Below are 24,968 nucleotides of genomic sequence, written 5' to 3' on the forward strand. Positions count from 1 at the left end.
TAGGAGTAAGACTTAAAATCCTTTAAACAAGAATAAGCATTTCATTTGTCAACAAAAACTTCTTGCATGCAGTATGTCTAGGTAAATATACATTTGCAGACATTGAACTTTTAACTGCATGTGAAAGAAAATGAAGTTATAGTATTCAGTCTTTTTGTTATTAGTTTTATTGTTTCCATGAATATACCCATTTAAATGTAACACAGGTGAAGTTGCACTTTTTATTCCCAGTTATCCTTTTTGACAAATAAGTATTTGATAGTAGGGAAACATCTGTTACATTAGTCCTAAGGAATGTATTAATGTTAATTAATACTTTCAAATTAATTAAAACTGTAGTCAGATCTTTTATTAAAAAACATCACCACATTTTTATTCATGATTTTTAATGTTTTTTTCCTTGTGAATTGAATGCATCTCAAAAGAAAAATCTGTGTGTGGCAGCATGAGAAGCATTGCTGTGGCTATGATCCAAAATACTGGTTGATTGCAGGTTTTATATATACGATAAAAACAGGTTACATTTGATTCTCTTTCCTAAAAGGATGTTTCTTTCTTTTGTTTGTGGAACTCAATTAAGTAGCATTATACCCATCAAAACACGGAAGGATATAATACAGTTCCAGAATGAGATCATTTATCCTATTGTGATATAATTAATATTGGAGAATTGGTAATCAGTTTGAACACCTTTTGGTATTACCCCTGCTATTGAATGCAGAACAAATTTCCTAGCTACTGCAAGGCTGTAATCCTAGTTCCCTTCCTGGTCTATTTTCATGTAAGCATCTATCTCCTTTTTAATGCTACTCTGAAGGAGTTGCAGATTACCTGGCTAGATTAGAAGTTCAGCTTTAGAAAGTATAAATGCAAAGAATGTCTTTCCACCTGGGACTTCTTTTTAAATACAAGGAATAACTGAAGGCTAATCAGTACGTACATGACTCAGCAAAAGAAAATGGTATTTTTCACAATAGTAGTGTGACCCTACTGCATATATCCTGATGTGGAAATTGTAATCTGTGTTGAATAGTGGTAATAGCATAGAAATCAGTTCATTTCTCAAACTTAGATAAAACGAAGTAAATGGGGGGTAGGGAGATAACCTATGATCCTCTGTCCTCTAGTGGTTTTTCTTTTTCCTTAAAATAATAGTAGGAAGCTTTTTTAGCTTATATTTTTAATGCCAACATTCTTGAAACAACTCTTGAGACTTGTGTAGTCTGTAACTCTGATCCCATAAATGGACACAGTGGAATAAAAAATTCACATTAAAATGGTATATGCATTTGTGGGTTTTCATATGAATCGTGAAGCTGTAACACAATCAGAGCTCTAGTCTTTTGTTCAATGTACAGATGCATTTGTGGCAATGTACAAATGCAGATGTTACTTCTGTCAAGAATCTCCTAGTATTTATTCCCAGATATGCAGGTGTTTTACCCTAATTATGTGTCTTCATATTGCATCAGTCCATGCATTCCTCTTTTTAAAGCTCAGAATCAGTGATATGTCCTGTTACTTTATGGCATTGACCCTACCTTTTCTATCTCAGCAGAGCTGAGAAATATCTAAATTCCTATGCCATGTTTTGGTATTGCTGAAACATGTCTATGTTTTTATCTGAATAATAATTAGTGTGATTTTCTTCCTCTTTTTTTATTCCCCCTTCGTTTCATGCTATGCCTGTGTTTAGTTATTAGAAACATCAGATTTTCTTACGTTAAGAAAGGTGGGGGGGGGGGATTATATTCTGCCTTTGTATTAACTAAAGCAGTATTAGTGCATAGTTTTACATTTTTATGAAAAATTAAATTATACTTCTGTATGTTAAGTATAGCATTTCTGTGCTCGTATTTCACTTGTAGCTTAATTCTCAGTATCTGAATTCAGTTGTTTTCTTTTGCTGATGTTTTAAACTCCTAACTCCTGCTCCTATTTGTATTTTAAAACTTGGCATGAAGGGGAACTGGAATGTTTCATTATGCATCTTTTCTGTCTTCCAGCATCCTTTTCAGGCTGGGGTTCTCATTTGAAATTTAGGTTCTTTGTTACCAACACAGCAGTTCAAAAAGTGGTGATTCCATTCTAAAATGTAAGAAACTTTGCAGTCTCCCTTCTGCTTTAGCCAAACACTTTTGGATATTTAAGTTTCAGAGTTTCTAAGGTGTGGTCAGGTTTTGAACCTGAACTACATTTAATTTAAGAATGTCCCTTCTGGTGATATAAAGACATCGCCAAACAAACATAAGAGGAATGGATCATTCTAGTCATTAGCAAAGCTTTTCTTTAGTTTTAATTTCTGGCCAAGAAGGTGACAAAAAGTTAATATGTAAACTTTTAAATTATGTTATAATTTTCTACTGACGTAAGTTTATCAGTTGTGAAAAATAATTTCAGCATAATCCTCGAGCCTGCCAAATTAGTGTTTTACTGTCTTTTTGCAATAAATAGTAAATTTCTACATTTCTAAAAGTTGTAAACATGATATAGTCAGATTAATAAATGACGAAGCTGGTAAGATACACCTATTTTCTATTTCTGGGTAGATAAAACCAGTATTCATGGATTATGAGATGTTCTTTTGTTTTCTTTCACTTTCTTCTGCTGCTAGCTTTCTGTAGAAGATAAGAAAGGAAGGCATATGTATGATTTTTAGTTCCAGGTAGTCCTCTGTGGATCTTGATCAGCCGGTGATATGTGGTAACCTCGTCTTCCTCTGGTAGTGTCTCTGCATCTTCTTTCAGAATTAGGATTTCAAGCTTTGTGGTGAATAGATTTTGGTTTTCAGGCTTCCATTGAGTAATATGCAGAAAATATACAGTTGCACTGGTTAAACTACTGATTTTTAATGTAGTTGAAGCTTTCTCAAAAACCTGTTACTTTTCCATCTGCTTTTGCGATTTAGACTGTATCAGTTTTAAAAGATTTAAGCCAAATCTTTGCAAATCCTGTGAGAGAAACAAATGTAAGAGTTTTTGTCCAAAGACATGAATTCCTTAAATGTGGATTAGTGGTTTTTTTTTTTATAGTTTAAGCAGTGCAACTTCTAGTGTGAAGGTAAAACACTAACTCTATAGTTGCACTTCCAATTCAATGTGTCGTAAATCCACACTGCTAGCAAAAGCTAACCTGTCAAAAAGAAAGGTTTGCAGCAGCATCAGCTTGATCCAGTTAATGCAACTAATGCACAGCTGCATGAACACAAATGATGGTGCAAGGAAGACAGCATAAACAAGCGTTTAATGAAGGCCATGACTACGTTTTTTTGGCACCATAGAATGAATTTATACTGAGCTGAATTTGTAATAGTCATGTTTAAAGCTTTTTATTAGGGGGGATTAAACAGTCTTGTAAAACTGTAAGGTCTCAACCTGAGGGACTGTTTATTCTTTCGTGGGTTGTTTTTGTAGTTGTTTTGGGTTTTGGTTTTTTTTTGGTGGGTATTTCTTTTGGTTTTGGGGCTCTGTTTAGGTTTTTTTAGTTGTTTATTGCTTGTTGTTTTGTTTTGGGTTTTTTTTTGGGGGGAGAAGTTAGTCAGGATTCTCTACTCTGTTTTATAATAATTTTTTTTAAATTTCCAAGGGAAAAAAGTTTATTCCTGTTGGCATAAAGTGCCAATTCAACAGCCATTGAATCCCCATTATGTTGTCTGAAAGATTTCAGCTTTTCTTTATCTCTTTTCAAGTGCTTTTACAAAGTGTGTATTTATAAATCTTATAGTATGTTTGAATTTAAACTTGATTATCTTTAGTCTTTAAGTCTCTTGAAGCATATTCATAGTCATCTCCACCACAGTTTCAGCCAAGTGGCAAGTAAAAAGATAGATTCAATTGCTAGGTTTGAGTTCAGTTTGTACTCTTACAGAGAGCTAGACTTTGGAATTGAAATTAATATGTGGGGTTTTTTTTCAAAGAGTAGTTCTTCAGCCTGTCACTAAATAGATATTGACAGACCTTTTGAGTCCAAGTATGAAATACACTTCACCCTGATAAATCAAAGAAGAATGTTTCTATCAGGGAACAATAGGCAGCCCAGATCTGATCTCAGTCAAATTATTTAAAACCTTGCTTTATGATATGGTTTAGAATTCCTGATCGCATTTCAGAGTTAAGACAGCGTGTTTTCAAATTCATATACTTGTCCATACATTGACTATATTTCTGTAAGGTGACAAGAAACCTATGAAAGGTTGGGTAAATGTCTAGAACCACAAATGAACATGCATTTTGTAGTTCATTTCTTCTAAATGGCTTTGGGGTTTTCTACTTTAACAGTCAGTTGAATAGAGGAGAATAATGTTGAGGATAGTCTTGTCACTAATGCACACCCTTGTGTGTACAATAGCTTTTTTACATAAAAGCTTGGTTCATTACTACAGTTACTTTAAAGCACTCATAGAAGCACAGTATTTTGACAACTATGTAAAATAATAAACTTCTATAGCAGTTTTTTCCATACTAGTTTTAAAACTACTTTTTCACCATTCCCAGGAAGTATTTCTCTTCATTAAAAAACAAAAAACAAACAAACAAACAAAAACAAAAAAAACAAAAAAAAAACCCAAACAAAAAAAAAAAACCAGAAAACCCAGCTTTCCTCCACATCGGTAATTTTTTTTATTCCTACAATTAAGTCAACAGTGTTGAAGGTTTCTGTGCATATTTATACTACTGCTACATGATGTTTTTTTCTTAATAGTAGAAGTATTATACCATATAGTGTATAGAGTTACAGAAAAAATCACTGACTTCATTGTGTTTAGGATTAAGCTTTTAGGTCAAACTTTATATTTGCAAAATTTTCATTTACTTTTTTTTTTTTTAAATCACATTTGAGTTTAGATTTTTCTATATCCGTTCTGATCATTTCTCTACCAGTAGCTAAAACCCCATCTGCATTTCAGGTCATTGCACATCATGCAGCTGATGCTAATGTGATTTGTCATTGCAAAAATATAATTGCCTGCACTACTTCTTGTTCTGAAAACTGTCATATGATTGGTTAAAAATATTGTTGAATGTTATAAACAATTGTTTGGCTTGAATTCACTAATGCAAACCTCACTGCGATTGGTTGTACTGTATACTACAGTGTGTTTATACCTTTTTCTCATTGCTTTAGCTTCCCTGCTTTCCCGTATGTGCTGTTGGAGTTCATTTTGATACTTGTGATACTGTGACTTAAAGTCTCAAATGAATTCTTCAGTCAGATTGCATATGTAGGGTACAATTAGCTGGGTAAAAATACTAAGTAAAATGGCATTCATCTGACAATCTTATCTGTTCATGTGGGAAAATTATAATGTTCATCTGTAAAGACTGCAGACATATTCCTCCAATGTTATTTCTGCTAATTAGATCAATATGCAGAGGCTACAGTGCACTAATGCTTACTGTTAAATTACAATTCACTGTTATACAAAACTGAGAATGTTAAAGAAAATTGCTTTGTAAAATGAATGTATGAAATCTGATAAAATGTTCCTTTTTTTTTTTTTCTGCTTTTTGCTTTTATTCTTTTTTCTACTGCTTCCTCTGAAGTCTCCTACCAAATGGTTTTGGAAACTGGTTCCTGTAAGTTTGCCCAACTGCTTCACTTTGATCAAATAGCTTATTTTGGGAATGGCTTTGTCCATGTCATGCCGGTCTAATCATCCATTTCATTTGTCTCTACAAGATAATTTTGTAAGAGATTGCTCTACAAAGGTGTGCATAATACACAAGCTTATTTTGCAAGGTAGTTTGTGCAAAATGAATGTAGTATGTGATGCTGTATATAAGGAATTACTTTTCAGGCAGTCAGTTCTCCATGGGTTTGTATAAGGCTGTGCTACCTGTTATTAACTAATGTCAAATAATCAGGTTTTTTGCAAACTACTTTTTCATAATCTTTCAGTAGATATATGCTGTTTGATACTGACTCTCTGTGGTAAGAGACTTGCAGAAATAGTTTTTGATTGTTTATGCTACATGGAATCTGATTTTTTCTGATTTATTTTAACGATATGCAACCATCACACCATTTCTCTAGAACTGCCTTATTTATCATCTGATTCAAGGTTACTGTTAATCTGTCCCCACACAAAGTAACTCAAAGCAGGCTACTTTTAGCAAGACTATGCTAAAACTGATAAAAAGTAACTCTTCAGGTCTGCAACAGTAGTAAAGTTTGTGTTCACTGTGCTGTGTCACCTTGGGTTACTTTCCTCATCACATAGTAATTCACGCCTGAAATCATTCACATTGTTTATACTGTAACAGGTTTGGCTGGGAATAAAGTAGTCAGCTGTTTAGGTATATACAGAGTTGCATACTTCTGGTCTGTATTCCAAAGAACTAATATTGATCTATCTTTAAGGATTGCCAAATAACTGGTCTAGAGATCCCTCAGATATTTGTTCTCATAACTGTTAAAAGATTGTTCATACATTGCAAAAAGAAGTAAAAATGACAAGGCAGTTACACATAGGCAACAACAGAAATAACTTGGTGTCTGGAAAACCAGTTTAAAAGTACTGTCTTCAGCAGACTAATCAGTGTACAAATTCATAACAGTTTATGCTATGTGGGCAATTTCTCTAAAATGCTGTCGGTTATAGTTGTGACACACAAATACACTGCTCTTCACAGTGTAGACCTTGAATTATTTTTTTTTTTTTTAGTTAAGATAGTGTAATTAAAAGGAGAGACTAATGGGGAAAAAAAAAAGAACTAAGAAAAAAAGAAAAAAGATTGGTCAAAAATTTAGGCACTTCTTTTTTTCTCTCATTCCTACAAAATAAGGTGCTACTTCAAAGCAGTTTCAGAATGTTTTTATTCTATTTTTTCCAAAGATGTTAGTTTACTAATGCTTCTCTTCCATTGCATAAAAATGATGCCCAAGTAGAAAATATTCAATCTCTTGAAAATCTAACTCCAGTTTGCCTGCCAGTTGTACATGAACAATTAGAAGTAGTGATGTTTATGTTACTTAGAGCTTGTTAGTTTAGTAGAGATACAGTCAAAACCCAACTGCTACTGATAACACAGTAGGAAGGCAGTTGCTCAAGCTACTCTAACAGTTCAACTGGGCTTCTTCCTTTTACATAGAGCAAGTGTTTCATAGTGAGATATTCCTGAGCATACAGGTAGTTGAAAACTTACTCTGACAAGTAAATTTATAACATGTTCTCTACTATATGGTAAGTGGATAAGAGCATTCATTATTAATGATTAACTCAGAATACACATGATCAATTATGACAGACTAGCTAGTGTGCTGTTAGTTCATCTTTAGTTGACCTTGTTTATATCCAAGTGTCTTGACTATACCTAGACTTGTTTAAGTGGAATAAGTTCAAAGATGTTCAATCAGGCTGGTTTAGGTTCTCAGAAACAGGATGCCTATGTTAGCATTTATATTTAAATTAGCACTAGAACTTTTTAATAAGTGTAGAGGTTCATCTTTTGCATTATTGCATCCATATTTAGTAGCAAACATCACAACTGATGAGAAGAGTTTCTGCAAAAAGACATTTATTTAAAATGCAGTGCAATTACCAGTGTCTCTTCTTTTTCAGTATAACTACTTTTATCTTTCCAACCAAATTGAAACACAATGCCTGTTATACCCTAGTGAACATAGCATGTCGGGTTATATAAGTTTATTTTTCCTGAAGTAATGTGCCTGGCATACTCTCTACAATGAATTAAGTTCTCTTTCTAGGTTTTCAGACCATATCACTTTAATGATATGACACAGTTTGCAGCATCTGCAGGCACTGTTCATAAGGCCAGTGAAAGCATCGTTAAAGTGGCAGTAGACCTTTTCACAGGATTTACTGTGCAAGACCACTGTATTATCAATTTCTAATATTTTTGAATGCTTCAATAAAAAGATGCTATTTAAAAGAATATGAATTACACAGGGCTTATTGGACCATGGTTAGAGTCCATCTGTATCCTGTATCTTATATCATGTAATATTTCCTAGGCTTAATTTCAATCATTTCAAGGCAGAAGTACTTGGACATATCAACATGGTATTTGAAACTTACAGGATTTTCATCATAGTGGGGTATTGGATTGGCATAGGGTCAAAAAGAACAAACTTTCACTGCAAGGATAATTGGTCTATTTCATTAGAAATAGTAGGGAGTATTACTAATGTGGAGAAAGGAATATTAATAATGCATGAAACACTAACAGGATTTTGTTTGGTGTTGGTGAATATTTCCCAGAGCATGCAAAAATGACGTTTTCATATTTATGCAGCATACTTGACATGCAAGTACCAGGACGTGTCAAGTATGAACTAAAGACTAACTCTCAGGGTTGGGCTTTTTTTTTTTTTTTTTTTTTTTATTTTAATTGGTTAAAGTGTAAGTTCTCAGGGCCAAATACAAGCCCTTTATTTTTCTAGAACTGGTTTGTCTGCTGCTGCCATGTTAGACTCGTACTTCTTTGGCCAGTTAGAGGACACTGACATTCACTAAAGATAATCCCATGTGATTCTTGACAGAAATCCACTGAGAGTAAGTATAGCCTTCAGGGTTAGTCTGTGGTTCCACAGACTTTCTGCCAGCAAAGCTAGCTTAAACAATTCTCGCCTATAAAACCTCCAGCCCTGCCCACTCATTCATTGCCAAAACAAAGGAGAAAATGTAGCAGCATCAATGGTCTTGCCATGCAGCCCCATCTGCAATTGCTCCAGCACAGCTAAAAGGTGGAGAGTAGGAGATAGGGACTGTCAGCTTCAGCTTTGCTGGGAAAAGTAACATCCACTAGGATTTATCAGAGTCCCTGTACAAAGCCTTCCAGTTTATTGTGTACAGATGAATGAAAATAGTGTAAAATTAACTCAGAAATACTCTTGGCATCCTAACTGGTTTTGTGATATGAATGCAACAGTAATCCTTCAGTATTGTTTTAAAAGTAAGTCTCACGAAATTATATTAACAAAATAAAATGTGTATCACTTTCTTCCACCTTCATCTGTTTTCCCAGGAAGAAGTGAAAAACTAAGAATCATGAATACCTTTTTTAAATAAGCCTCCTCTCCCCCCTCCAAAAAAAGAAACCCATGAAAAATATATTCACTACAGATAAATGCTGTCTTGGTATTCTGAACTACTGATCTCTTTATGCACCAAGTTGTTTTTCAAAATGTTTTCATTTTATAACTGAGCCACTGCCTGGTCATAACTCTTGACCATTAATGCTTCTGTATGTTTATGACGGCTTATAGTGACACATGCCAGCAATAAAATGGAGTCAATCAAATACAGATTTCCGTGTTTCTGAATTTGTCATATGAATGAGATTTGGGGCAAGATTCTTAGATGTGTTAACTTCACAGAGTCATTTGACTTGCCAGTAAACTGAAGTTACACCAGCTAAGGGTTTGTCTCGCTGTGTTTACACACATATCATTTCTGATTGTATAACAATGAATGTTGAATGTTAATTAAGGTGTAAGATGTTATTTAATTCAGCATGCTATACAGAGATCATCAAAATTTCGTAATTTTGAAGGAAAGGCTCAATATTAGCATAGTAGGTTCCTTTTGTCTTAGGTATTATTTCTGCCATTCAAAAGGGGGCATAACATGAATAGTTTAAAGGGTTTTAACACTGAGAGTATTCAGTTGTTTGAATACCGCTTTTCCACTAACAGGGTATAAAACCTACAGTATAAATCTGTTTCTTCATATGTTTCAGAGTCTTTGTCTCTCTGAATTTCTTCGTTCTGTATTGTAGGCTCGTTACAGGAAGGAGCAGACATTGCTTAAACAGCTGCCCTGCATTCCACTGGTGGACAATCTGCTGAAAGATGGCACAGATGGTTGTGCTTTAGCAGCTCTGATTCACTTCTACTGTCCAGATATCGTTAAACTGGAGGGTATGTCTAACATGTCTCTCTGCTTGTAAACACATGTCCATAAAAGTTTAAATGTCTGTGTTTGATAATTATGTGAAGAAAGGTGCTTAAATATGATATACAAGAGGCAAAATTTGAGTGTGGTTGTATTTAATACTACCTTCGTACCCATTTATTTTTACATTTAAATAAAAGCAACCAAGGTGTCCTTCCATGTTATGCTTATATTATCACACTAATATAAACATATTAAGATATATTATTACAGATCTGACTGTGGCAACATATTTGACTTTATACGATGAAACTTCAGACCACCTGGAAAACTTTTATTCTTGAAGTTGCATAAGGCTTTCTTGTGAATCTGAGAAGTTGTAGATGTAAAACATGGAAGATTAGTAAGTCAAGGTCTGCAGAGTTGCACTGCATGGCAGTTGCTCTGTGTTCTGGGCTTTTAAAAAGTTCACCTGATAGCTAACTATATAATTTATAAAGTAAATGAAAATATATAGTCTAGTATGTATTTGCATCGTGCTGTTCTGTAACAACAGTTGTCTGTGATAATGAGCAGCTTCATCTTGTTCTTTTGCTCAGTGGCCTGGTTAAAGTCGTATCTTACTCTTGGCAACTGAGAGCCTCATGTAGTTGTAAAACATCTTGTCAGCTTACACCCATCATTTTCTTCCTGTGTTCTGTCCATAATGCCTTTGATGTCGTGGGAACACTTAGAAAGAAGCATCCTGAGAAATGCAGGAATATGAACAAGAGTATAAAGCTTGCTAAAGACCCAAATTGGAATTCACATACACAACCGCTTTATAGGAAGCTTCCAGCACAGTAGGCGTTGAAGATGAAAGGCGCCAAGATGCATGCATTCACTAGTCTTCTTTGGCTCGTGAATTCTGAAAAATATAACTTCCAATTTACATAAATGTTGTAGCCAAATATGTACTGTTGTATGTGATTAGGCAAGAATTAAAACTTGGATGATGTTGAATGCGGGTAACACCTAATTCCTTCTTACTGTTTTAGCATAGCTGAAAATATGGACAGTCCAAAAGATCTTGAATACCTCACGTGACCACATATGTACTTACCAGCAGATTGCTCCAGCATCTGATTTTAAACAGACAAGGCATATGTCATGTTTGGAACTTTAGTGTTAATGTTCTTGTTAGGTGTCCTGACATTATCTTCCCTAAAGATATATGAATGTGCATGTCATTGTCTCAGAAGTAAATTCAAAGGTACTCTGAAGTGACGAGTTGCTCTTCAAGCACACTTTGCCCATTTTCCCTGTATTTAAATAATACATTTTTTGATGCATGTTAACTTTCACTGAGATTTGGTTCTGTGTTGGAACATAGGAAAGCAGCTAACAAAAATGAATATGCAAAAATGCTTAAAAATGCATTAACAAAAAAGAAAAATATTAATCTACAGTTCTCTGTAGTCTGAAATAGTTTCTTCTCAGTAAGACTTTATTTAACTTTCAAATCTAGGTTTCCTTCAAGGAATACAGGATTAGAAAGGACTTGCTGTGTCAGTGAGTCAAGAAATTGGCTATTGTATGAAATTATATAATCGCTTTCATGAATTTGTCATGTTTATAATGTTCTATGTTAAAACTGTCTAGCTCTTTAAAATCTGTATTTTTCTTACCCACTGTTGCAGAGCTCCATATTTTTTTACATGGTTTTAAATCTTACTCTCGTTTCCTACCTAAATGTGCTTGTAGCCTGTCTACCTGCCTTTTTGTTGTTCTTCCAGCAGTGCCCTTTGGCTTCAATAGCTTCCAATCTAATGTCTACCTTTTTGATATATTTACTTTTTTCTTGTTTTGCCCAGGCTACTAAACCAAGCCTTTTCAGTCTCCCCTTCTGAAGTGGATTTCCTTTCTCATTATTATCCTCAGTAGCCTTTCTCTGCAGCTGGTCCAGTTTCAGTTCATCTTCCTTGAATATGGGTGGTCATAATTGTACGCAGAAATCTATGCTAGCATCTCATTACAACTTTGTACAGTGCTGCTTTGTCACTTCTGGAAATAAATTTTTGGATGCATTTTAGCATCACGTTTGCTCTTTTTGATAGCTGCATGATGCTGAAAGCTCATAAATGTCTTTACATTGACTAATATGCAGTATCTTCCTACTCTCTACCACCTGCAACCGGTGAATCACATTAGAATTTGTTAGATTGAAATGCATGACTTCACATTTTGTATTACTAAATCCAATCCCATTTTGTTAGTCAAACTTATTTTTTTCCATCGATCATCTGTGGGGTTGGGATGATGGAATGTGTCCAGTTTCCTCAGGATGGGAATCCTTATCCTGATAGTAGCATCAAAGTCGATTCCTGGTCTGAAGAAAGCTTTTATCCTAAACAATGTAAAATTTATGTGGAGTTCTGTCATACGCTGTTGCTTTAGGAAGAAAATCTGATGCATGCTCTGGAAGGACAGTAATTTTATTCTGTCCTCCTTTTTTACAAGGACTGTCTTTTTTTCTAGAAAGTTATTATTGCTACTTAATTTTCTGAGAAGCAGTCATAAAAAGAGAACAGGAGGAGGTTAGCTGGGCAAAAATAGTGTTCAGATACTACTTTATAACTACTCTAGTCTTTTCACTACTACCACTTCCTTATCTTTAAATGGCACTTTAAATTCATGATCCTTGTATAATCTCATATCAAACATCTAAATACACAGAATCAAATACATAAGGCTAAACTGATGCTGGTTTTTGGGGAAGATTTGGGATTGCATAGGGACTCTTAGGTCCCTGTGCAAAGACAGAGAACAAGCATGTAAGGAGAACTTTCTGGAAAAGCATACATTTCCTACTGCTGGTGCTGTGTAGAAAATCTAATTGAAAAAATATATATAGTGATCAAATACGAGTTTTTGGTATATGGGAATAGCAGAAGTTGGAGCATAACTGCCATTTTCACAAAAGGCAAAGCAGAAAAAAAGCCCAACTTGTCAATAGTGAGTGAAAAAATAAAATTAATGCTTAGAAAAATGTCTAAAAATATAAAACTGCAAAGATAAAATATAGAGTCATCATTTCTTAAGTTTCTGAAATAGAAAAATAAAAGCTGTGGGAGGAGGAGGAGGTCTGAATTTATCCAGAAAATGCTCCAGAATCCAGCAAGCAAAAAGCACTTTTTGCAAATCTGTATCTAATCTTTTCTTCTGTTCGTCCTTTTTAGATATTTGTTTGAAAGAGACAATGTCTTTGGCTGACAGTCTGTATAATCTACAGTTGATTCAAGAATTTTGTCAGGAATACCTTAACCAGTGCTGCCATTTCAGTCTTGAGGATATGCTCTATGCAGCTTCTTCAATAAAGGTAAAAAAAATAAATAAGTAAAACTGCAGGCAGTGTCCACAGGACTGTTTTGCTAATGATATATTTAGTCTTCTTGGGTTTGCTGCTATATAATAAAGCGTGGCATTGCATGCAACATGCAAATTCCAGCAGCAATTAAAACTACCTTCTTTTGGCAGTTATGTTGTTATGGTAGTTCTGAAGTATTTTAAAAAAAGCACTTGTGACAGTATTTATAAAACCTTTGATTTTTGTGGAACTGTTTCACATTTTGTCCTCTTTCGTATAATTTAATTTTTAGTTAAAGCATGTAACCTGTATTTCTGTTAAAATATAATAGCAATCTGCATTAGTTTAAATTTATTAAGGCTTTAAGAAAAGGACAAAATATTTAAGAATTGTTTATGAAATTATTACTCACCCTTCTTACTCATTTCTGTGTACCCAACAACTTTATCATTTTAGACCTTAAAGCTTCTTTTTCACTTTTCTGAAAGCATAAACTCCTGAATTAAGTTCATTATAAAATCTAATGGTTTTATGCCTGGAACACAGCAGGAACATGATTCCAAGAACTAAAGTTGTTTGAATAAGCAATTAAGTGTTTTCAGTCATTCTAAGATTTCACTGTTCTAGAAAGCGGGGAAAAAAAAACTCCTAATTTTGCTTATTCTATAATTTTTAAGCCTGTGTGAAAGGACAAGGTGTAATCGAATTATTTCTTGCCTAACTGTAACTTTAATTTTTCAGTCTTGTGTTTCTCTTAAGACTTCCTTCCATATAAAACAACCTTTGTTTGCGTAAGATTCTTGTTGGCCTGCCTTTAGGGAATGAAATATTATTTTTATGGAGGAGTCATATCCATTGCAGATGGGATGTAACTGGTTTCTAGATATACAGGTCATTTCAATGTTTTTATAGCAATCTCAGAAGCAGAGCCACAGAGGCCAGAGCTTGAATACAGCTTTGTCTCCAGTAGGGTTGAACCCAATACTTTTTAAGCAATGAGCTGACTGAGTAAGGGCAGTAGGACTTAAGTCTAGACTACTTAGCTGTGGCTGGTTTATTCTGTGTATGCAAAGTTGCATAGTGACAGCTTTCAATCAGCTTTTGGTGTTTTTTAATTTCAATAATTACCTACATACCTGTAAAAAGTCTGCTGTATTGCAGTCTCTCATCTGTAGTTTCCTACAACCATATTCAGTGATCTTGAGTAAGGCTCCTTCACTGCATTTTGATTGTTTCTCTCTGATTACAGATACGTGGAATAAATGGAATTCATTATTCCTCAGTTTCATTCATGACAATTAGTGATACCATTTTTATAGTAATGGTTTGACTGAGTAATTTTGCTGTTTCTGAACACTGTTTTAGAGGGGATTTAGAGTTTTTTCAAAGATATTAGAGTGTTTCTGGAACTGAGAAAGCCCTTTTGTGATCATGTTTTTACAAGTTGCTGTGGTGTGGATACTTATTTAGATGTAAATGCTACAAAGAAGGGCTGCCAAGTTTTTCTTCTGAAGCTCGGCACGTAAACTTTGGCTAGTGCTAAACTCTTGTTTTTCCAGTGTTGAGAATTAATTTGCTTTCCAAATAAATTCATAGGTAAAGGAGCTCTTTCTTAGTTTTCCAATGCATCTGATTAGAGTAAGTTTTAATAAATGTACATACTCTCCAAAGAATTTTATTGTCACTTTGAAAAAACTTGTGTTGTAAATTGGTGTTTTCAATATTACACATTGAATTAAAGTAGTTAGCAGAAGTCACCTTTATCTCCATCTACTATATATATAAAATACCAAGTTTTAGGATTTATAGAAGCATGTGTCTTTGTTTCAGGTGTCTCTGTTTATCAACAAAAATGTGTTTGTTTTCAAGATGACCCATATGCACAGTAGGTGGCACTGTGCTTTTGGTTAAAAGTCTGTTAGGTTTCGTAGTGGTGACAGAAAGACTAAAAAGAACAAAACTGCTGATACATTACTGGGAAAAGCCTCAAGAGAAAAAAATTACAGTTGAGTTTTTCAAATTACAGTGTTGTGCCTTCTGTGGTCCTGGAAATTACACTGGGTGTCCTGACTTCGTGTTAGTCCTTGAGAAGGAAAGAGCACTTTCTCTTAAAGTGATCAAGCAGAAAGTGCATACCTTACATGCTTTACTGGGCACACTGCACTGTCCAGTTACATTAAATCAAGGTGGGTTGTAGATACTACAAGATACAGAAATTTAGTGCAGGACTTGACCAAGGTGACTGTGCCTGCTTTTGGCTTTCCCATCAAAATGCACAGAAACAAAGTCAGATTAATTTAAAACTTCATTTAAGCATCCAGAGCCTTTGATACAGGCTCTCAGATTTTGCAGCAGATGAAGCTGTTTGCTTAGTTCTGCTTTAGCACAGAGAAGAACTAGGCTTTGTCTGGATTTCTAGACAGCTTTAATGTGTCATAATCAAAGGAAAAGAAAGTAAGTTTTCTGGCTTCTCATTTGCCCATTTCTTCTCCTCTGAGAAAAATACATTAGTGAAGTTCTTCATAAGATGTTTACTGAGGCAGGGCTACTAATGTTCAAGAAAAAATATTTGAATGCATTCCATGGATGCTGGAGGCACCACTAAGGGACTGTGCTGGTTCCTGGTTGTTTGCTTTTGAGACAGGTAAACACAAGTCAAGAGATTACATAAAAATAATCACATTATTTTCTGAATCCTCTCTGCATACTTAACAAGAGGAAAGAATAGAAAATTTTGGACCTCTCTTCAGTAATGCAGATTGCTTTTTTGACCTGATCTTCTCTCTTCCCTTCTCTTTTAAGCAGTTTTATCCTGAGATGGGATTTTTTTTTTATATATGTATGTATATATATATATATATCTTGTTCTTCACCTATAAATGGGAAACTGCATAGAACTGAAAGAGCTGGTTTAGTGTGTCTTGACACACACTTTCTACCAATCCAAATAACAAGTTTGTAGAAACAGAAGAACTTGCATAAAGTGCTATCACAGGAAGCACAAACCACCCTGCAGAATAGTAAAGACCACTTTATTACTTTGGCCCAACTGTTGATTAACATTGGAGTATAATAGTATTTAGTACTTCTGGTTTGAATAAAGGTCTTATGGAATCTGTAATTCCTGAAAGGATGTTGTACAGGACATGTACGGTCCCTGAATAGAAAGAAAAACATCCATCTCATATGTTCCCTATGTCATGAGATACATGTTGAAAGTATTGCTTTAAGAGAAAAAACACATCTTTGGTTGTACTTGGTTAAACTTTTCATAATTTTAGATCATTTTCTGCTAGTTTATTCCAGTAGGACCATAGATTCCAGATCTAAGAACAAGCGATTTATGAGGTTAACATTCAAAGAGGATACTGACAGGTTGAATCATTTGATGTTTGCCATGATTTGAGACTGCACCTAGGAACTTGGCATTGAATCAATTGACACACAGCTAAATTGTCTTTTGTAAGTGTTTCTTTATCTGAGCCTTCAAAAACGTGTGAGTTTGGGGTTTTTGGTTTGGTTTGGTTGTTTTTAAATAGTGGTTATTTAAACTTGTGTTACTCATTTAATCTACACATACTGTACATTCTCTTTTCACTGACACAAGATTGAGTCAGAATGAGGCACAGATCACAATCAATATTAGAACACCTTTTAGTAATTCAGTGACTATTATCAATAGAATGAATCCATTATTAATAAGAGAACTATTCAAACAATGCCTTCATTTGCTCACACAGTTCACACTGTCAGTAATTTTTACTGGGTTAGAGTCAAACCCAGTGACCTCCTAGAAGTAGGGATCATACTGGCCCACCAGTAGCTTTGAGGAAGGTGTCTAGAAACTCTCACAAGGTGTTCACTTGTCTCTTTAGGTGTGTATTTGCATAGAGTCTTGTACTCTTTTTCTGCATGTAACAGCTGCTGTCCCGTGGTCACAGGATGGATGCTTCCTCTCTTGGGCTGCTGTTTTATGCAGAAGGCACATTTATTCAGAATGAAAGCTTTCTGAGTGTGAAACGAAGCAAGTCTGAGAGATGATTGCTGTTTCTTGTCTGTGAAGAGCATTCCCCTGACCTAAATGTGAGCCAGACTCTAAACTGTGCAGAACCACAGTTTAGCACATGGAATAGGTACCTTATTTTTGCAGTATGTTACTAACCAGAGCAGACAGAACAAACAGGTACTGTCAAAGATGGAGAGACTGGTTCCTGAACTTCCTTTTACCTTTTTTTCCCCCCCACTGCTGAATCAAACAGGAGAATATAATATTTAAGGATTGTTTTATGCTGAAAACATTTATTGTGCTTGATCAGTTTTGAATACTTGCACTTTCTGATGTAATGTTGATGGTGACTTCACAGATGACATAAGTAGAAGATAGAATCAGCACCATGTCCTCTGAGATGTGAAAAACTCTGTTCAAATTCATCGCATAGATAAATCCTAGAAATTAAGGGCTAAATGATAACCACACATATTGTGCAGCTTTCCCTCCAATCTCAATGAAAAAAGCCACTGCCAATCAGGCTGCTGACCCAAGCCTGAATTTACAGTTGATGTCCCTGTAAGCGTGCAGATTCCTTAAGGACCTGGGAGAGCAGCTGGCTGTGTTTGGTGAGGCAGTTAGGTATACATGGTAGGAGTCATGATTTGATTCCCATCTGTCTGGTTCAAAAGGATTCAGGATCAGGAATAAAGAGGAAGATTTAACCAGGGAACAGTTCTATAAAAGGACATGTCTCTCCTGAGAGGGACCAAATGTTCCTGACTCATTATTTAAAGGCAAGCAGCATGGTTTGCTTTCACCTATGTTAATCAACCAGTTTTCCCACTTCTTTGTTCTGGTCTGAAACAAGACATACTGGAGTTTTCAACTTGAGTTGCTGTGGCATTTATTAACCCGTGGCAGGAGATATGGGAAAATGGTAGTCCATGGATCGTACAGAGAGCTGTAATATGGCCTTGTCTAGATAGTTTGAAAACACTCCAATTTTCTTCAGTCTTGATGCATTTATGTTGGCAATTCCACAACATAGAAACTATGGATTTGCATTTGATGTAACTTACTTTCCTGGCCTACTGAACAGAGATTTTAACATGCATCATGATAAATATTTTACAATGTATATTTATATTCATTCTGAGAAAATTCCTACAAGCATCTGTGGGTGCTTTTCATTCGGTTTTAGTGGATTCAAGCCTGATTACGAATTATTTGTATCATTTTTATATATGAGCTTGTAGTTATTATTCTGTAAATATGCAGGTCTAGAGCCTCTAAATATTAGAAGAATATAAATTATTTTAAGTGGCAAGATTGGAAATACTATTTCTGTTAGCTAATTTGATTTAAAAATTAATGATGATTTTAAAATTGTGGAAGAGGAAAAGAGATATTAAAATAACTTATCTTTTTTGTATAAAATTTTACAAAGCAAACTAGCTGATATCTCTTTGTTACAGTAATGACTTCAAATTTTATACTCAGAATATGGGAGTTAGTTTTGTTTGTTTTCCAAAAGATAGCCTTCCAAAATCTGTTAACCAGTTAAACAGAAGGATTTTTATTGCACTGGACCAGAAGATGGAATACATAAAATGTAAGCAGTAGTACAGCTGACTGCATACATCCGATGAACAGTCTGCAAATATCAAATTGAAAAAATTAAATCAGGATGGTTAGCAAATAAAGCACCTGTAAAGCTGCAAGTCTGCCATCTGCTGTTAAGTGGTTTTGAGCCTGTCTGAACTGTTCAGAGCTTAGGTGGTTTTTTTGCTACTATGAAAATACTGTCCTGCTTCTGAGGTTTTTTGTGTGTATGTGCATGTGGTAATCGTGACTAGCTATTAGAAGTTCTGTTGGCATAATCAAGGCAAAATCTGTTGAAATAATACCTACATTCTTTCTAGCCCTGGATAGCAGGACTACTACAGACACACAATTAGTTTTTCCAAAAGGTTAAGTTACTGATCATCAGTCTTCCCTGGGATCACCATAATTAATATCCCTTTCTGACTAATGATAACTTTTGAGAAAATGCAGTTTCCATCATGATGTTTCACCATCAACCATCTAAGGTAGCCTCAGTTCTAAGCCGCTATGCAACCAACAGTTTCACTTTTACTTTAGAAAATACTGCTTTGGTGATTTTTGGAAAAACAAGCTGTCCTGCAGTAGCTTGGGACTGCATAGAAGATACTCTCAGAAGGAATGTCTGAATTTCCTTCATAGAACAGTCACACTATTAAAGGCAGCATTTCAACATAAACATAAGAATTGGAGTATTAAATAAAGTATTATTTCAGATGGCAACAAAGCTATCATTAGAACATTTTATAATTCACTTTCTGTGATTAAAAAAATCAAGTTAGAAGTTTAAGAGAATGAAAGGAGAGCAGGAAATGCTAAGAGAAATTGTAGAAATAGTAATATTTGGAAGTTGTGTTAAAAATCATATTTCATCTTGAGAAGTACATCTGATTTTTTCTTTATGTAAACTGCTACCTAATGGAGTCAGTGGAAAAACTTTTGCTATGAACTTTTCCTCATTCAGTTATGCTGTGCTGTATAAGCAGAGACGGGGTTTTTCCTAGGCTATTTATAGCTTGTATGTAATAACTATGGCAACATCTGGTTGATCCCTTCACCATGTACTAAAGAGTTTGAACAGCTTTCAGTTTAAGAGTAACCTTTTGCTGGAGGAAAGACTTATCTACATTAGAAATATTCAGAAAATAAATATAAATCAGAGGTGTCAGATATTTAAAATTTTCCAGTTTACAGATCCAGAATTACAGTTATCTCATTATTAAACATTCCTGTTGTGATTTTTTTTTTTTAAATTAAAAAAAAATAAGTTGTTCTTAACCCTAATGCCTGTGGTTTATTTCTGAAATAAAATGGCATTATGTTTATAATTTTTGTCATACATTTGCTCGCACTCCAAGATTTGAGTATGCATTTTTAAGGCAACAAAGTTACAGTGACAGTGGAATTAGACATTTCAGGTACTGAAAACGTAATGAAGCCATTAAAAGAAGTCTGAAATGGAAATCTTACGTAGTCTAGATACAATCTTTAAACATACTAGGTGTGCTCCAGTATTGAATGTTGTATATTGAATGTGAACAATCTTGCATGTTTATGTAGTTATGGAATGGAAAGTTAATGGGTCCATCACTGAATACAAAGCAGTTTTCTAATTTTTCTTAACTGCATCACAAAAAGTTTCATTTTTCTGCTTAGATTTTTCTCTGGTGAATTGACAACAGAAGACTTACGAACTTTGCAGCCCTATATGCCTGAATCAACCAGAGAAACTTTTAGCTAGACAAAGTTAAAATAGAAACCTTGTACCACTGGCTTTACTTTCTCAGATTTTTTCGGATTTTTGTTAAAGAACTGTCAGCTAAAACATTTGCTACACTCTTACAACTCTGCAGTTTGATAGCTGATATTTAATAGCCCTCATTCTGCTAAAATCCTTCAGAAAAGAACTAATGTGTTGATGTGTTGGTCTCTTTCCTATGGAGTTCTTTGAAATGGAATGAGTAAAGTTTAAACTCATTAAACTTTACTTATTTAAAGTTTAAACTAATTTTAAACTTTAAATTTAAATTTTTATTTTGAATTTTAAATTTAATGTTAAATTTTAGTTTAAAATATAAAGTAAAAAGTTTAAAATTTTAAACTTTAAAAAATTAGAAGTTTAAACTAATTTTGAAGGATTCTATGCATGTATTTAAGGAGCCCAAATGACAATTCTTAATCTGCAGCAAGGTTTTCCTGGAGACAAGAGGAAAGCCTTATTGCTAACAAAGGGCTGGAAATTAGGAAAATATCCCATGCTCTGCTAAAAGAATGTTTAGTGTGTATCAATATTGCTCTATTAACATCTATTATAGCAAAGTCTATGCTGAAGATCATCTTCAGTCATACAGAAAATGTAGAAGCCAAATCCACTCTAAAAAAAAATAAAACCAAAACCAAAATTACAGCTGTCCTTGCTCAAAGCAATCATCCACCAGGCACTTTATACTGTTTCCCACAACAGTTCAGCAATGGCGGAAGCCAGAGCAAGTAGAGAAGACCAAGGCAAGCAAGAGGTTTTATCATGAATAGGTTTAAGAATTCTGTCCCGTACCATCTAATATTATGTACTCAACTAATATCCTTTAATTATAAGTAGATTTTTTCCTTATCTTTGTTTAAAAGAAAGAAATTAGTTAATCGCCTTTTTTGAAGTCGGTTCTGGTTTCTTTGTGTTGCCACAAAACTCAGAAGAGACATTACTGTCATTTGAAACTCTTCACTGAGTTTTAAACAAACTGTTTTTAAAAAGTTGTTTAATTATGGTTTCCCAGTTTAATGCTTAAGAAGAGGTTTGTACTGTTTACATTTTCAGACTTTGTAAGACTGACAAGCCAAGTCTGTGCACCTGCTAGAGCCAGCTCAGGCCTGGTTGCTTGTTGATTTTACTCAGTTGATAATTCTAGATAGGAAGTAGCACTGAACCATATGGATACAGCACCTTAGGACTGTGGTCATTTGGCCTCTGAATTCTTCAGCCTCCAGTCAACAAGCTTTCTGGACTTACTCCACTCATTATATATTCTTGCAGCAGAAACTTCTGTTTCTGCCTGGTTTTCCTCTCTGTTGATTCTTGTTGTTCTTGCAGTGCATGTCACCAGTTCTTTCTTCGTTTCCACCTGGTTTTCCCCAGATTTAAATCTGGTGGCTCCCACACTTCTGTTTCATAGCTGCGTAATGGGAAAACACAGTAGGGAGATACATCAACAAAGTTTTAAGTGTCCATAAATCTTTGGAACTAAAACCTTGTTCTGACCTGCATTGAACAAATGCTACTGCTGGTAGTGTTAAATGCTGTTTTGCGTTAAGGACTTGTAGATTTGGATAGATCTATACAAATGTGGCAAAAAGCACATACTTGACCCAAAAGCCTAATTCAGATTCAAAATTCCTACACTAAAACTAAGGGCTAACACAGTTTTAATATTAAAAAGCTCTGAAAATTTAAATCCTAGCCTTGCAAAACAATGGGCTTTTTACTACTCTCTTTTTATGGAAATGGATTATCTGTTTTACAGGCGTCTTTTTGCAACCATTGTGTACTCTGCCCTGGAAGACATCAGGCCTGAGCATATGCTTATTATGAAACACTTCAGCCCAAACAGTTAAAATCTGCTCAAGTTATGTGTATTAGATAGTTGGTGCTACAGATCAGTCTTACTGATCTCATTTTCTAAGAAATCGGTAGAGAAGAGGTTGTAAACGGGGTGAAATGCAGAGGTGTATCCAGAACACGGCTTAGTCTATTTATTTGCAGGCTTGTGTTTTAACACAAATTTCTCTCCCTTTTTTTTTTAATTGGTAGAGCAACTACATGGTGTTCATGGCAGAACTGTTCTGGTGGTTTGAAGTGGTGAAGCCATCATTTGTACAGCCTCGTGTTGTTGTGCATCCTCAAGGTAATTAAGGATTAGTTTTAACATCCATGGGTTTTATACATATGTGAACAGATTGTCAATACATTGGGTATTTTAATTAACAGGATTTGGCAACGTACAACCCCCTTAAAGAAGGAGCAAAGTATTCTTTCTTTGTGTTAATCTTCATTTCATCTCATAAATCATAATTAGATTTTGTTGTCTATTACCAAAAACTCATATAAATTGCTGTGGTATAATCATTTGCAAATTTTCCTGACCTAAACAAGCCTGGAATCCATTTATGCTTATGCAGGGATTACAAACGTAATAAGGAGCCAAGAACAGAATTTATTGCCAAGGAAAAGATACCAAGAGAAAGGAATGTAAATCTGGGGAAACTGGACAGATAGTTAATTATAAAATTGCATTTTGTACATGGGTACAAAGGCAGAGTCTCATGAGTAAATTCTCAAATTAAAAATCTACCTCTTAGGTAGATCTTCACATCTGCTAATGAGTCCAGAGTCTGGACAGTAGGGCTGGGACTGTGTCTCCAAGAGCTAGGAAGAGATTTTCATTATGTGACTTCTATACTTTTTTAATTTATATGCTTTATAGCACATACAGATCTGATTTAAATATTTTAAGTATTGCTAACTAAGCTAGGATATGACCAAAATACTATTTTCTAGCTGAAAATTCAGTCTTAGAGTTTTGGGGGAAAAAAATTTTAGCAGAAAAATTTCTTCCAGAAGCAGCATATATATTTTTTCTAAAAACATTGCTTGTTTTTAATATTGTGGCTCTTTTCTGTTTTTTTGCCTTTTCTAGTCAATTTTTGTCATTCTCCATTCTCTTAAACAGTGCCAATACGGGAACCTGGGAGGAGGTAGAGCTGAAAGGAAGTGACTGATTTTTATTCTAAATAATAGAACTAATGAAAAGACTTAAATCTTTGGGAATCATTACTTCACATTATTTCAGACAGGTTTTCTGTGTCTTTTAGCTGAATACTGAACTGTAATAACTTGAGCTTTGTTCTTCCTGGCAGCTGAACCTGCAAAAGACGCAGCTTCTGCTCACAGCCTGAATGCTAACAGAAGAAATTATGTGGATGGCCCATCTAGTTCTGACTTCGTAGCCAGGTAATCTCAGAGAATCACTAGTACTGTTTCACAGTCTTTTCTATTCAGAATCAAACACAGTTTTTTATTTAGTTTTGCTGCCTTTTTGCAGTGCTCAGGGGTTGAATTACCCTGAGCACAATCTGTAGAATTTTGTTGAAGACGCTATAGCTCAGCTGTTTCCCACACTGCCCTGTTGCATGGCAGGCTACATGTTCATGTTTGTACAGTTCATGTTTGGTACTTGGACAGTGTGCTGTTGTCTTACCACTTTCCAAAACAACCCTTACCAGTCAGCACATGCCACATGGCCTCCTTCTCTTCTGTTTCATGTGGGGCTGCTGACCAAGTCTGCTCTGAAAGAACTATTTTTCTGCAATTCACAGCAAGTTTTCCAAAAGTGAAGAAAGTAAACTGAGATAATGGCAAGAAAACCAGTGAGTGACAGGTTTAGTTTGGTCTGATTATGTTACTTAAGTACCATGTAGGTCAGATAGAGGAAAAATAGGCATGTATGCTATGATGAACTTCCCAAGTCTTGTGAGCATCACAAATGGAAAACTAACTGCTTTATTAAATGTTTTTCATTATTTGTATTTTTTTACAAATACATGTGAAATGTTATTTTTAGTCTTACTGTTACAGATTTGGAAGCACCATAAAAACTTCCTGCTTTTCTTGTGTTCTCTAGCTTATCATACTTTTGATTCATTTCTCAGAGGAGACCTTACCATTCTCTACAACTACCTGAAAGGAGTTTGTAGTGAGGTGGGAGTTGGTCTCATTCCCAAGTATCAAGGACAAGAGGAAATGGCCTCAAACTACTCCAGGAGTGGTTTAGATTGGGTATTAGGGGAAATTTCTTCACCCAAAGGGCTGTTAAGCATTGGGACAGGCTGCCCAGGGAAGTGGTGGAGTCGCCATCCCTAGAGGTATTTAAAAGATGTATGGATGGAGTGCTTAGGTGTAGTGGTGGACTTGGCAGTGCTGGGTTAATGGTTGGACTCGATCTTAAAGGTCTTTTCCAACCTAAACAACCCTATGATAAGGGGCAGAAATTGATGTTAAGCCTTCTTTTTAATCTTTGTTTGACAGAGTAAAAAAAAAGCCTTTGAAGTGTAAACTGAGCTTGAAAGCCAGGAGAAAAAGAAACAGTTTTGGCTCTATCTTTTGCAACAGGAGTTCCCAA

General features: G+C 34.9%; 1 protein-coding gene across 2 annotated transcripts in view; it reads left to right on the forward strand.

The window, feature by feature from the left end:
• Positions 1-24,968, forward strand: part of CAMSAP2 (calmodulin regulated spectrin-associated protein family, member 2) — an 84,845-nt gene that overhangs the window by 44,193 nt on the left and 15,684 nt on the right. The window contains exons 5-9 of one of the 2 annotated variants that reach the window (XM_010018686.1): positions 5,544-5,576; positions 9,741-9,882; positions 13,075-13,214; positions 22,601-22,694; positions 23,707-23,800. In XM_010018686.1, the coding sequence (XP_010016988.1) occupies positions 5,544-5,576; positions 9,741-9,882; positions 13,075-13,214; positions 22,601-22,694; positions 23,707-23,800 (503 nt within the window). The remainder of the gene's footprint in view (positions 1-5,543; positions 5,577-9,740; positions 9,883-13,074; positions 13,215-22,600; positions 22,695-23,706; positions 23,801-24,968) is intronic. The other variant, XM_010018687.1, reaches the window with a different exon arrangement.

This window comes from Nestor notabilis, unplaced genomic scaffold (assembly GCF_000696875.1).
Source record: "Nestor notabilis isolate BGI_N333 unplaced genomic scaffold, ASM69687v1 scaffold18627, whole genome shotgun sequence".
NCBI classification, from domain to species: Eukaryota; Metazoa; Chordata; class Aves; order Psittaciformes; family Psittacidae; genus Nestor; species Nestor notabilis.